A 13,766-nucleotide genomic window follows, 5' to 3' on the forward strand; every position below is an offset into this window, starting at 1 on the left:
CCTATTTCTCACCCTCTGCCATTTCTCACCCTCCTCCCACACTATCTCAGGTGTCTACAATTGTTTTCCATTCCTTTTTCCCCCCACATTTTATTGATTCACAAAGTTTCTTAAGTAATCTAACTACTTTCAATAGCAAGTTCAGCTGGTATGTACATATCAGTGAATACGTGTCTGACTTTAGGTGTGAAATTCTGAGTAGAATGAATATACTATAAGGTAGCACCTAGCTGATGATATAAAGCTTACTATGGTCATTAAAAGTTATGTTTTAATATATTTTTAATTTCAAGAAAAGCAGTTTTAACTTTAATAAATCAAATAAATACTAAGGAACTTTACTTAAAACTTAAAGCCAGGCAACAGGTTAAGATTCTGTTCAAATAGTAGGTACATGAACCTATCAGCAACTCAAGATAGGACAAAAGTCCTTAAAACTGAAAACAAAACCTAGAAGAAAATCAGCAATGTTTTAGTCAAAAGTCATAAAATTCTATTTCACCAGTTCAGTCTCATGTACTTAATCTATTTTCTGTTGTGATTTAGTCTTCTAGATTAAATTCTGGGATATAATATTCAACTCCAGACCTGTCCCTACCATTAAGTTGGCCATTTTCTTAGTTTTTGAACTCTTATTTCTGTGTGACTATATTTAATTTTCCTGGTCTAACACTCTCTTGAGAACTTCTTGGAGATCTAGTCTGGTGTTGGTGAATTCTTTCAGGTTTTGTTTATCTGAGAATATTCTTGTCTTCTCTTCCCATATGAAAGATAATCTTGCCGGATGCAATATTCTTGGTTGAAATTGCTTTTCCCTTAACACATTAAATATATTTCCCATTTTTTCCTCACTTGCATTGTTTCCAATGAGAGGTCTGCTGTTAGCCTGATGGGATATACTTTGTAGGTAACTTGTCATTTCTCTTTTGCCAGTCTTAGTATCTTGTCTTTGTCTGTGGTTTTTGGTCAATCTGGCTATAACATGTCCTGGAGAAGATCTTCTTGGGTTGATTCTAGTTGAGGTCCTTTGTATTTCTTGGGACTGGATCTTTGACTGCCTTTCTAGGTTTGGAAAGTTTTCTTGCAGGATTTCATGGAATAGATTATCAATGCCCTATGAGTCTCTTTGTCTTCTGGGATACCAATTATCCAGATGTTTGGAAATTTGATGATATCGAGTATTTCTTGTATATTATTTTCTCAGTCTTCGTGGTGGATTTTTCTAGGCCAGCAATTCTGTCATCTACTTCTGAGATTCAACATTCTATATGATCTAGTCTGCTTTTAATACTTTCAAGGGGCATTTTGACTTCCTGTATCATAGCCTTCATCTCTAACAGGTCCATTTGATTCTTTTTAGAGTGTGTATTTCCTCTTTTAGATCTTTAAAGAATTTCCTCACCTCCTGGAACTCATCAGCTCTTTTCTCCTCTCTCTTCTGCAGTTCATTGTCTCTTCTCTTCCATCTCTGTTAGTTTTGTCATTATGAATATTCTAAAATCCTTATCAGACATTTCTATGAATTTCAGGGTACTGTCTGAGGGTGAAGAGGTGTTAATTCTTTTCCCTTGGAGGAGAGCTATTGTCTTATGATCCTTATGATTTCTGATGTCATCTGCTGGATGGTGCATTTCTCCCTGATTATTGAAGTTCACTCTGAGCGTTCAGAGACGAGCAAAAGGAAGTGATCTGCAGTCTTTCTCCCGCTCCGTTTTCACTCTTTGTGCATCAGATTCAGGGTGAGGAGAGACTATTCTGACCCTAATCATATTCAGATGATTGGAAGCTGTTCACTTGGACCTGTCTAGACACTTAGTGCATAGAGGCTGATCAGAAAATGAATAAAGATTAAAAAGGAAAAGAATTAAGGAGAGGAAAAAAAATGGGAAAAAATGGATAAAAAACCCTATAAGATTGTAATTTTAAAAAGCAAAAATATCAGGATAGGCCTGACTTCGCTGATGCCTTTCCTAAATGAAGTGAGGAAAGGCACCATTTAAAACAATAAAGAAGAGGCTTGAAAGCCCAGGGAATACTTTACCTTGAAAAGAAAAATTAAAAGTCACAGGGAGATACAGCGAGAGACAGACAGACAGACAGACAGAAATGGAGAGAAAGAGACACAGAGCTATCTCTAGAAATGAGTCTGGAGGGGAAGTCTCAGCAGAAGATCATTTTTGGTCAAGGAAACCAGTATTTCACAGCTGAAGTACAGTGTCCATCTCAGGATAGACCTGGCTTCTCTGATGCCTTTCCTAAATGAAGTCCCAAAACTATTGACTTTTAAAATGCTTAGAATGCTTAGAATATTAAAAGTACAAAAGAGCTGAACAAAATTAGTTCCTTTTTTACAGTCCCTTTTAGTCCATTCTCTTTTGCTAATATCAGAAATAGCTGTGTCTGGGTGACTGACAGAGCCCGAGGTTCAGCCCCTTCCTTCACGGTGATACAGGCCGTAGAGCAGCACCTCCCAACCCTGGAGCCCTGTGGGAAAGCCCGGGCTCGGGTCCGTCAGCCTGAATACGTTGGGTGTGCCCACAGGTGTGTGCCTGACCCTGGTGGGAGGCTAGGTCGGATGGTGCCAAGACGGACCCTGTGGAGGGAACCTCTGTCTGTCGTTCTCCTTCTCTGTCTCAATATGCATTTTTTAAAGTTAAGAAATAACAGAGGTGGGGGACCAGCAAGTGGCATGGTGGCTAAGGCGCTGGACACTCCCACATGGCTGACCACGGTTTGAGTCCCTAACCTGGTGGCTTGCTTTCTCACTTTCCCTCTCTCTCCCTCTCTCTGTGTCTCTGGTCAAATTTTTTAAAATGAATGAATAAATAAAATTAAATAAAAAATAATTCTTAAAAAAAAAATAGTTTTGGGAACCAGCAGTTAGCGTAATGGCTATGTCGCTGGATTCCCACGTAGTCGACCGCGATTCGTGTCCCGGAGGGTGATTTCTCGCTTTCTGTCTTTATGTCTCTCTCTGTCTGTCTGGCGAGCACATGCGCCCTATAGCGAAAACCTGTCAAAAAAAAAATAGTTTTATTTAGCTCACCATTGTATAGGGCTAGTGTCAAGGGACTGCTGAGGGCCTATTTTTTTTTTTTTTTTTTTTTGGGGGGAACGCGTGTATGCACTCGCCAGACAGAGACAGAGAGACAGAAAGTGAGAAATCACCCACCAGGAGGGATGGTCACAGCGCAATCCCTTCTCCTCCATTCTCCTCTCAGGATCTTGGGCACGCACGCACATGCGCCCTGTGTGAGTTTAAGCTACCGGGTCCGGGACTCGAACTGCGGTCGACTACGTGGGAGTCCAGCGACATAGCCATTACGCTAACTGCTAGTCCCATGCTGAGGGTCTTGTTGTGGGCAGGGGCTGCATGTCTTGGTGTGCATCTGCGTCAGTGCTGATAAACCTACCAGGGTCAGTCATGGCCTCATCCAGCCCGTCACCTGCGTCTCCACTCTCAACACTGGTACCATGGCTCGCCACACTTTAGCATGGAGTTTCTGGGGGAGACGTTCAGATGGTGGCGCAGTCCTAGCAGACCCAGCTTATTTCTCTTGTCCTTCCCCATTTTCCTGCCTCTTAGCTTCACATAATTTCTGAAAGCTACAGCTCGTTATTCAAAGCATATTTTGCTTTTTAACCTCTGTCAACAATGTCTAAAAAAAATGGTGGGGTGGGGTCAGCCATGGGGTGTGGTGGTTAAAGAAGCTGGATCCTACACGGCCCACTTGCAGTTCACATCCTGTTCCCAGCGGCGTGAAAAACATTCCAGCCGCATGTGTGTGCATGCCCCAGATCCTGAGAGGAGGCTGGAGGAGAAGGAATGGCCGCATGGCCATGCCCCTGGGGAGGGCTGATTCCTCACTTTTCCCTCTCCCTCCCTCTCTCTCTGGCAAGTTCCGACACCTCATAGCAAACAACAACAGAAATAGGGGGCTTGTTTTTGTTTTTAACTTGACAGAGGTCACATGTGCTTGCTAGAGAGGGAGGGGAACAGGGTGCAAGGAAGCACCTCCCCGTTTGGGGTCGCGCAATCCCTTTCTCGTCTCTCCTCCTTTCAGGGTTTCGGGCATGTATGCACACGTGCCCTGTATGTTTTTCAAGCCAACAGGTCTGGGACTCGAGCTGTACAGTCAGCCATGTGGGATCTATTCACCCTAACCACCAGGTCACAGGTTGACCCAATGGGGGATTTTTTTTTTTTTTTTGAGAGGTTTTTCACTATAGGGCGCGTGCGCTCACCAGACAGACAGAGACAGACATAGAGACAGAAAGCGAGAAATCACCCCCCCCCGGGGGGATGGTCATGCCGCGATCCCTTCTCCTCCATTCTCCTCTTGGGATCTTGGGCACGCACGCACACGCAGTCGACTACGTGGGAGTCCAGCGACATAGCCATTATGCTAAACTGCTGGTTCCCCCCAGTAGGGGATTTTTTAAGTCGATGAAGATTTTTTTTTTTCCTTCTTGGGACCAGCAGTTAGCGTAATGGCTATGTAGCTGGACTCCCATGTAGTCGACCATGGTTCGAGTCCTGGACCTGGTGGCTTAAACTCACACTGGGCGCATGTGTGTGCGTGCCCAATATCCCAAGAGGAGAATGGAGTAAAAGTGATTGCAGCATAGCCATCCCCCCTGGGGGGTGATTTTTCACTTTCTGTCTCTCTGTCTCTCTTTCTGGCGAGTGTACGCGCCGTATAACAAAAACCTCTCAAAAAAAACATAAAAGATTTTTTTCCTTCTTCAATAGAAATTGAAAACATTACAACTATAAATGATAAATTTACAATTAAGTGAAATCTGATTCCTTTTCTGTATTGTTGACATTTTAACATTTAATCATATCAAAGTAATAATTAAGGAGGGGTTTTTCTTTCTAATATTAGGATCATGTTTATTTCCATCTTTAAAAATAACATTAAAATTTGTACTGAGCCAGCTCGTGGCATGGTGATTAGGCAGCTGGATCTCACATAGCCTAATGTGAGTTTGTGTCCCAGACCTGGCAGCCTGAAAAACAGGCTGTGTGTGTGTGTGTGTGTGTGTGTGTGCGCGTGTGCATGCATGTTCTCAGAATCCTGAGAGAAGACTAGAGCAGAGATTACAGCATGCCTATTCTCCCTGGCGGGTGTGCACTCTCTCTCTCTTTAGTGATCTTTACCCCCCAAAAAATAAAAAACGAAAACAGCTTCATGTACTGACCAATGATTTTCACACTAGGTACTCTTACTCCCGAGGGATAAGTTTTTCATTTAGTATAAATAAACACATCTAATCCAAGAGTATTTTACATCATGTGAAATAAACTGTTATATCTGACAGAAGTGATTTTCTGATATGAACAAATAATTGTTTGCAAGGTTATGTGCTTCATTGACTTCTGAGCATTAGTATCTGAAGCGATGTTGATAACTAGATTATGTAATTATATATTGTTTTTGCATCATCATCAAAGTAACTATAAGGTTAAATAGTGGAAACTACTACTGCCTGAAAACGAAGGGTGGCGTTATTGTTGTTTTTATTATAGTCAGAGTTTTTAGGATTCACGAAAAGAACTCGTGTGCGCTAGATGAAAAGCGTCACAGCCTGGCCCGTGGTCGGCACGGTTCGTGGGTGGCCGTCTGGGTAAGCTCCCGTCCACTCGCAGCTGTAGGCCTGGCCATCCTCCGTGTACGTCAACTTCCACAGAGACACGTCGAAGGGCTGATTCTTTCAGACCTAAATGTACTTCCCTTCTGTTATATCGGTCCACCAAGATTTCATCTCTTCTGTGAGAGCAAAACTTACATACAACGAATCTGTTAAGTAAAAATGTGTACTGACGTTATTGGTAGCATCTGTCTCATCGTTGGTTAGGTAGGACCAGAATATAGTAACTTTCTGAATTAAAGTAAAATTTAAATAGAAAAATATTTGTCCTCCAGCAAAACCATAACTATGTAATAGACAAATTTTAGTATAGTTTCTTTTTTTGAGGAATCGCTCTCATTCTAATAGGAACATTTATTTTATATTTCTATTACTGACAGAAAGTAATATTTAGCTAATAATCCAATTATGTGGGAACTTAAATATAAAATGTTGACACATTTCCATCTCCCAGCCAAGGTCTCCCTAATAACAGCGTTTTGTTAAATCAGTTATAACTATCATTCATTCATTTTACTGTGCATCATCCTGTATAACAAATGACATTCCTACTCCATAGTCATAAGATAACAAACTTTATATAATAAAGAACTCCCCTGTAATAGGAGAGCAAGCCAGACCCTTCAAAGACGTTCTGTGTTTAACCACCACTATGTTTCTGGGTTTTTTTTTTGGAGAGGCTTTCACTATAGGGCGCATGCGCTCGCCAGACAGACAGAGAGAGACAGAAAGCGAGAAATCACCCCCCAGGGGGGATGGTCACGCCGCAATCCCTTCTCCTCCATTCTCCTCTCGGGATCTTGGGCACGCACGCACACGCACCCAGCGTGAGTTTTAAGCCACCGGGTCCGGGACGCGAACTGCGGTCGACTACGTGGGAGTCCAGCAACATAGCCGTTATGCTAACTGCTGGTTCCCAACCACCACTATGTTAAAACTCTCCGACTAGTCCACCACACCCACTGTATCTCCTGCATGCTGGCCCCGGTCCCTAACATGGGATCTGTTTTAAGACTTACTTTATCCACACGAAGGTACCCAGTATTCACACTCTGGACAGGAGTTGAGCAGATAAGAACTTAACTTACATCATGTCCCCCATTTCTTGACGGCTAAAATATGTTTTATTTCACTCTTAAGTTTGTTGCCAAGTTCCTTATCTTGATGTTTCTTTTTTTTATGTATTTGCTTAAACAGGAAAACTGTGGTATGTCTATATGTAATGGTAAAATATACATTCTGGGTGGAAGACGGGAGAACGGAGAAGCCACAGACACGATCCTGTGTTACGACCCTGCGACAGGGATCGTCACGGGGGTGGCCGCGATGCCCCGGCCAGTGTCCTACCACGGCTGCGTGACCATCCACAGGTACAACGAGAAGTGCTTTAAGCTCTGACCAGGACACCTCACCCGAGGAGCCACACTCCAGGGTGGGAACTTGACATATCTCCTTTGTGCCATATGCAAAAACAGAAGAAAAAGGAAAAATAGTAACTGTGGTGCCTTTCACCCTAAAATATCAGCCTTTCAAACTGTAATAAATCCTTTCCTGTAATTGAAAAAGAAACGTTTTGTTAAGGAAGTGGTTGTTGCTTGGCCTTTGAGAGTGTACCTGTGTAAGAGTTTGTAAGATGCCTCTGTGGCGTAGGAAACAGTGTCTCATCTGCACACCTTTTAGGAATTGTGAGTGGTCTTCTTTTATGTATGTTTATATGCAAGATTGTATAGTCCTCATTTTGTGATATACGTAGAGAAAATTGCCTGACCGCAGCTTTGTTTAGGTTGAATCACATAATGCCTAGAATGCATGGTGAAGGGGGGAAAAATCAGCTTAAAAAAAAATCTTTGTTGTGGACAAAGTAATTTTATTGAAAGGTTCTTTTTTCTGTAATTGATAAAAATATAATGTCAACAATTCAAATATAAAAGATTCGATTATTGTGACTTTAGAATTGCATTGTTATATTAAACATTGTGTTTTTTTGGGGGGGTGGGTTGGTTAGGTAGGAGATAAAAGTAAGGTCCCCTAAAAGGGGTATTAAAACAGGCTAATGTCTAAGAAAAAATTAAATCACTATTGCAGGAAAAACGACCCATCATCACTCTTGTAGTATTTAAGCCGCATCTTGTAAGGAGTCTAAGTCTGTTGACTTACTGTCTTGTGAAAAGCAGGAAGGGGTTTTCTCCCTAGCCCCCTTGGGTTGCACCTCACCAGTCACTAGTAAGGTGCTTTGGGCGAGGACCACATCCCTGACTACCTACTTTCATGCAAACAGCTAAAAATCCTGAGTCTGCTGTTGAGGTGACTGGTAGGATAAAGCAGGGACCACCTATCCCCGTGGGTCCATTTTGCTTTTAAATTTAGCTATCTGAAAACACTTATAGTAGTTCTAGTCTTCTAAGACAGATCTTTCATTTGGTACCCATTGTGTCAAATAGTGATCAGCATTTCCTAGCTTCTGTATAGCAGATTGCTTTTGCCTAGATTTCTCCACTCCAGTTTACAAAGCTTCCCGGTTCCCACTGAGGGCAGAAAGGTAAAGCTCTCTCAGAGGGCAGATAATGGCTGCGGCAGGCACCGCAGCACGGGGCGATCGTGGTGCCTGTGTGGACGGTTTCCCACAGCCTGCGTGTGTTCCAGCTGCCTGCTATCTGGACTTCCCGGTTACTACTGGCTCCCACAGGATCGCACGTTCCTGTGCCAGGAGAGATGGTGCCGGTGCGTGGCTGCAGTGCTGCCAGGTCTCTGCTTGAACCAAGACGGTGATCAAACTCCTAACCTGGGGGGCCGCAGGGGGCACGGTGGTTAAGGGTGCTGCACTCCCACGTGGCCGACTGGTTCAAGTCCCGGACCTTTCTCACTTTCTCTCTCCCTCCCTCCTTCTATGGTCAAATTTAAATAAATAAAGTTAAATAAAATCATTCTTCAAAAAAAAAACCTTACCTTGGTAAAATACCTTTTTTCCCTCAACTTAGAACAATACAGAGATTTCAGAATGACATATTTGAAATTTTAATGCTTAGCTAAATCCAAATTCTAAAGAAAGCTCTACAAAATTTACAGCATTTTAGGGAATTTTTATTTTCCAGATCATAATTTCAAAATCATATATACCTTTTCGTGATAACTATCAGAGCAGTTTAGAAAACTATTTCAGCTATTTTAGTTGAAAGAGTTGTAAGTACAGTTGGGATAATCGTGCTGTAATTTCAGACACTTCTGAATTACACGTTTGCAGATAATAGGGCCTATTTAGTTCAGATAATGTGTGTGGAAAACATGTTTGATAAATGCTGAAGATATACAAATGGTCATTGTATTTTCATATGCATTTGCAGGATCATATCCATTGGTAAATACAGACTTCACATAAAAAGACTTTCTTAAGATAACTTTGTAGTCTAGTATTTTTGTCTATTTTAAAAGTATTAACTAGTGTGTTTTGTTGCACGTTTCTTTTTAATATCTCTGTGTCTATTTTAGCAAATTTGAAGTGAAATCCTAAAAACTAAAAACTGAATTTATTTAAACACAGACCTCATACCAATATCGTTTGATTTTTTTCTCTATATAATTTAAAACTGCATAAATTAAGTAGTTGTGACTTATGGCGAAGGCCCTCAGGAATTTAACTTGAATCCTAGAAAACTGAAATAACTATTTTTAAAGTTACCAACTGGTATTTTAATTTCCTTTCATTATTTATCTTCCTTACTAATTTTTGGAGATAATGGATGTTAGCCTTGATAAAATAAAAAAGAATCTTAGGGCATAATCAAAGGACTATATCAACCACATTAGCATCAGATTATATTCATTCTGTCACACATGCCTGACTGTTGACGCTCATGTGAGTCTGGGTTAGTGTGTGTATGTGTGTGTGTATACGTAGATAGATACGATGACTGTATACACACATCCATACAGACACACACTAGTGATTTTAGCAGTTTGTGATGATCAGAAAATGCACATAAAGTAAAAATCCATTGACCATATTCAACTCAAATCCGGAAGATCCTTCTATTTGGGCATTTTAAAGTACTTTTTTACATTCGGGAGTCCATGATGAGTATTAGCAAGGACGACTTGCATGCAGTCAGAAGCCATGGAGTGCATCTGGTTTACAGGGTGAGAAACACACTGCAGGTGGACATGAGTTCGTAAACCTGTTGGAAAGGGAATTCAGAGGTATGTTTTGTGGATCAACAAAGTATAGTTTTTTGTCTTCCAGGTTTGTTTGTTTTTTTTTTTTCATGAAGTTTATCCTTTTCTGTGTTTTCCTTTCCGTGAGTGAGCTACAAAGTGACTTAATTTTTACAACGGAAGAACTTCTCTGCTCTACTCTTCCCCTAACTTCACTGAAGGGTGTGAAAGCGGTGGCCTGCTGGGTCTTCAGTAACCTTCTTTTCCTAGATGCCTGAAATATAGGTAGTTAGACTCCATGTAAACCAGGTGTAATGATGTAAATACTCAGGGAGGGTCTTAACTTGTCACTTTTGCCTATCTGGGGTATTTAAAGTGTCATAAATAACCTTAAATTCGTGATTCTAGAGCAGATTTAATTTGGTAAACGGGCTTCACACGTGGAGTTGGTTGAACATTCATTCTTTTACATTTGGAAAGATGAAAATGTTGTGGACTGATACATTTTCTCTTAGTGAATATGAATTGTTTCTGTATGTCTACTGTCAATACCCTTTTGAAACTCAGGAAAGACAAAGGTTTGATGATACTACTTTTGTCAATACACAAACCAGGTGTGTGTGGGGTTTTTTTTTCCCTCCTGTTGTCTGGATATGACAATAGACTTTTTTTTTAAAAATTGCTGTGAGAACCATACATGAAAAGAGAGGAACTGAACTGTTCATGTGTGCCTTGTCTGTCTTGAGATTTCTATGTGGAAAAGACACCTACACATGTACTCAGACTATTCTCAGAGAGGAGATTGCTATTTCTGTGGTGCCGAGTGAGAAGATAATGTCTCCTAAAGGCTTCCTGTGGACTGCCTTTGTTTTATTAAACTCAAGACACCAGTTAACCTCAGCATAATTTTGGCCTTATTAAGAATTTGCTACTTGTATAACCAGAATTATATTGGAAGCCAGGTTTACATCACCTCACTCCTTTTTTTTTTTTTAAAATTAATCAGTTCACCATACCAAGTAACCAGAACGGGACAATTCAGTTGATGTTTAAGGCAGTAGGTTTGACTAGGTAGCTATACTTACTGTCACGTCTAATGCTAGGCACCAGAAACCACTTGAGCCAGGATTGCAAATTGCTAATTCCAGAGACATTTTCAACATAATTTAGACATTTTAAATGTTTTATATGAATGTTTTACATTGTGTGATTGCCTTAGATATTAAATTTACTTAGTGCTAAAGATGATCATCATAAATACATTTTTTTAAAAAGCAACCAACAGTCATAACTTATTTTATATATTATTCCAAAGAGTTTCTGTTGTAATGTTTTCAAGATAACTACATTTGAATTTGTTTATGTGCCTTAAGTTCACTAGTGCTGTCTCAGCCTTTTCCATCTAAATAAAGCTTACCTTAGATAGGTTTCAACTTGTTTCCTATAAACTGCTCCTTTCTTAAAGGTTTTTGAGCACCAGCTGTGGGTTGCTTGCAAGAATGACAATGTTAAGGAAGGTTGTTGGGTGCTTGGCGTTTTATTATATTTTTGGGTTTTATTTTTTAATATCTAGGTGCTTTTTATGGTATTCAGATAAAACTCTCTTACATTGATTAAATCCTTGTAAATGTCATTGGCTATATCTACATCCGTGTCCAAAAAGTGTATCCACTTATTTTTGTTCCATTCTTACATACTTCTCCCCCACCACAGGCTTTTTCTTTTAACTTTCCTGAAAAAGCACTTATTCTTCCCTCTCCCTCTCCCCTCAGTTTCTTTACATCCTTGTTGAGCGTTTCCAGAACTAAGACAACACCGTTTTAGAGATGAACGAAAGTGTCACCTGCCCTCCCCTCCGTCTAGTACAGGCCCGGGATGGCCAGCGTCACTGGCTTTCAGCTGGAGGCTGCAGCATCTTCACAGTGAAAGGAAAATGCTTTCTATTTCGCTGTTCTCAATTCGGTTGTAGCACATTACTACTTACATGTTTTGTTTAAAATCTTTCTTGCATAGTTTAATTTTTAAAAAGTCATAGCTAGTAAAATGTCTTTTAACTGTTGTAACTTGACTATATGGTTGTATTAAATTTTGTTTACCAAACATTTGTTGTTCTGTTTTATTTTAAATCATACAAGTGGTTGTAGGAATTGGGAGAAATATTTACTAATATATGTTTGTATTTACTGGTATATCCATCAAATAACTGGAAGAGTAAACAAGAAACAACTATTGGTATGGTAGAAAGCAAATTTTTCCTTATACCTATATATATCATTTTTTATTTTAATTTTATTTATTTTTTTATTTGACTAGACAGAGACAGGAGCTAGAGAGAGAGAGAGAGTCAAGCCCCCAGGTCCAGGACTCAAACCGCAGTCAGTCATGTGGGATTCCAGCACCTCAGCCACCACGCCCACGCCATCTGTGGCCCCTAATTACATATTTTTATATTATATACATAATACATAAAGTCAATGTTTAAGCCTAAACCATGTTAAAGTAGCACCTATTCAAGGAATCTTCCGATTACCAGAAAATAACCCATAACTTCTACACTCTACGTCCTTTTGATCTGATTTTCAAAGTACCCCAATAGCAGCCCAGTTATGGTGGCCTGTCCCTTCTACAGGCTGAGGCCCCATAGCAGGCCCAGGTTCAATTCCCAGCCAACCTAAAAAGCTTAGAATGGTCCCTGCTACTCAGGAGGCTGAGGCAGGAAGATCCTGACATAGGGGAGACCTGGTCTGTGCCTTCTCCTACAGTAAAAAGTAGCTATACTGACTACTTAATCAAAGACAAACAGAGGAGTAAATTTCTGTTGTTACTTAAACATGCATCCAAAACTTCCAGTACTTACTTCCAGGATTCTTCCTCTTCGATATCTAAGTCAGCTTGTCCTTCTGTCTATCTACCCCATCTCCCTACCTTTTCATCCTTCCTACAAGCGCCTGAGTTCAGGCATCCTGTGTGGAAGAGCCTCCTCCGTGGCTTACCAGAGATCAAGTTCCTTGCTGGCATGCCACAGAAACCAGCTCTTGCCTGAAGAGGGGCTTTCCTGGCAGGTGACAGAAGCTCGCAGAAGAGAGAAGCGCCTATCATGGAGTCCGGTGGCCGCTCCTAGCTGTGAGGGCCGGGAGGAAATCGGGTGCCGATCCCCAGGTTCGGGTACAGTGACGTCGGCAGCGGGGAGAGGCTGGGGACATGCTCAGTGCACCCAGCTGCTGTGTGTGCCACAGCTGAGTGTTTCGGGGGGGATGACGCGGCAGAGGCACGCTGCTTAGCCCTCCATCCTTACACACGCATACCTCTTACACAATCTACAGGTTCACACTAAGGAATACTCACATCGGCTTTCGCAGCTATCAGTTACCAGGTTAATACATGCTACAAGTTCTTCCCCTCTGAAACAGACTGCCCAGTTATTGGAACAGAGACTACCCAAATTCTCCTACTCGTTCTCCCCTATACTGAGTGGAATGCAAAACAGTAGGGAAATTCGCAGTTTCCCCTCCTTTTGTTGCTTTTATAATGAGAATAGTTTTTCTCTAGGCCTACTAGTGACCATCCTGACATCTGCTGCTCAGCTGGGGAGCCCCAGAGCTGGACTCGTTAACTCTGAGCATACAACTAAAGAATTTTGTGAGCAAAAAAGAAGAAAAAATTGGTCATACCAAAAAAGGAGTTTTTAGAGATGTTGGCAGAAGAAAATATTACCATACCTGCGTATCGCCCTGCCAAAGTCAGGCTCTAGAACAGGACTCTTCCCAAACCAGATCCCCTGACGTTCCCTTGCACCAAGGAATCTGAAATGTACTCATCAGAGACAGAATGTGAGAAATCACCCCCCCCAGGGGGGATGGCCATGCTGCAATCCCTCCTCCTCCATTCTCCTCTTGGGATTATTGGTCACACACGCACACACACTGGTGTGAGTTTTCAGCCATCAAGTTCGGGAATTGAAC

The 13,766-nt window shown here is 41.3% G+C and overlaps 1 protein-coding gene across 2 annotated transcripts in view; it reads left to right on the forward strand.

Annotated features, from left to right (window-relative positions):
* Nucleotides 1-11,216, forward strand: part of KLHL24 (kelch like family member 24) — a 56,887-nt gene extending 45,671 nt beyond the window's left edge. For both annotated transcript variants that reach the window (XM_006147381.3, XM_006147382.3), the window contains one exon: nucleotides 6,853-11,216. In XM_006147381.3, the coding sequence (XP_006147443.1) occupies nucleotides 6,853-7,053 (201 nt within the window). In that variant the 3' untranslated portion in view covers nucleotides 7,054-11,216. The remainder of the gene's footprint in view (nucleotides 1-6,852) is intronic.
* Nucleotides 11,217-13,766: the final 2,550 nt, after the last annotated feature.

Source organism: Tupaia chinensis, unplaced genomic scaffold, assembly GCF_000334495.1.
Source record: "Tupaia chinensis unplaced genomic scaffold, TupChi_1.0 Scaffold000212_1, whole genome shotgun sequence".
NCBI lineage: Eukaryota > Metazoa > Chordata > Mammalia > Scandentia > Tupaiidae > Tupaia > Tupaia belangeri.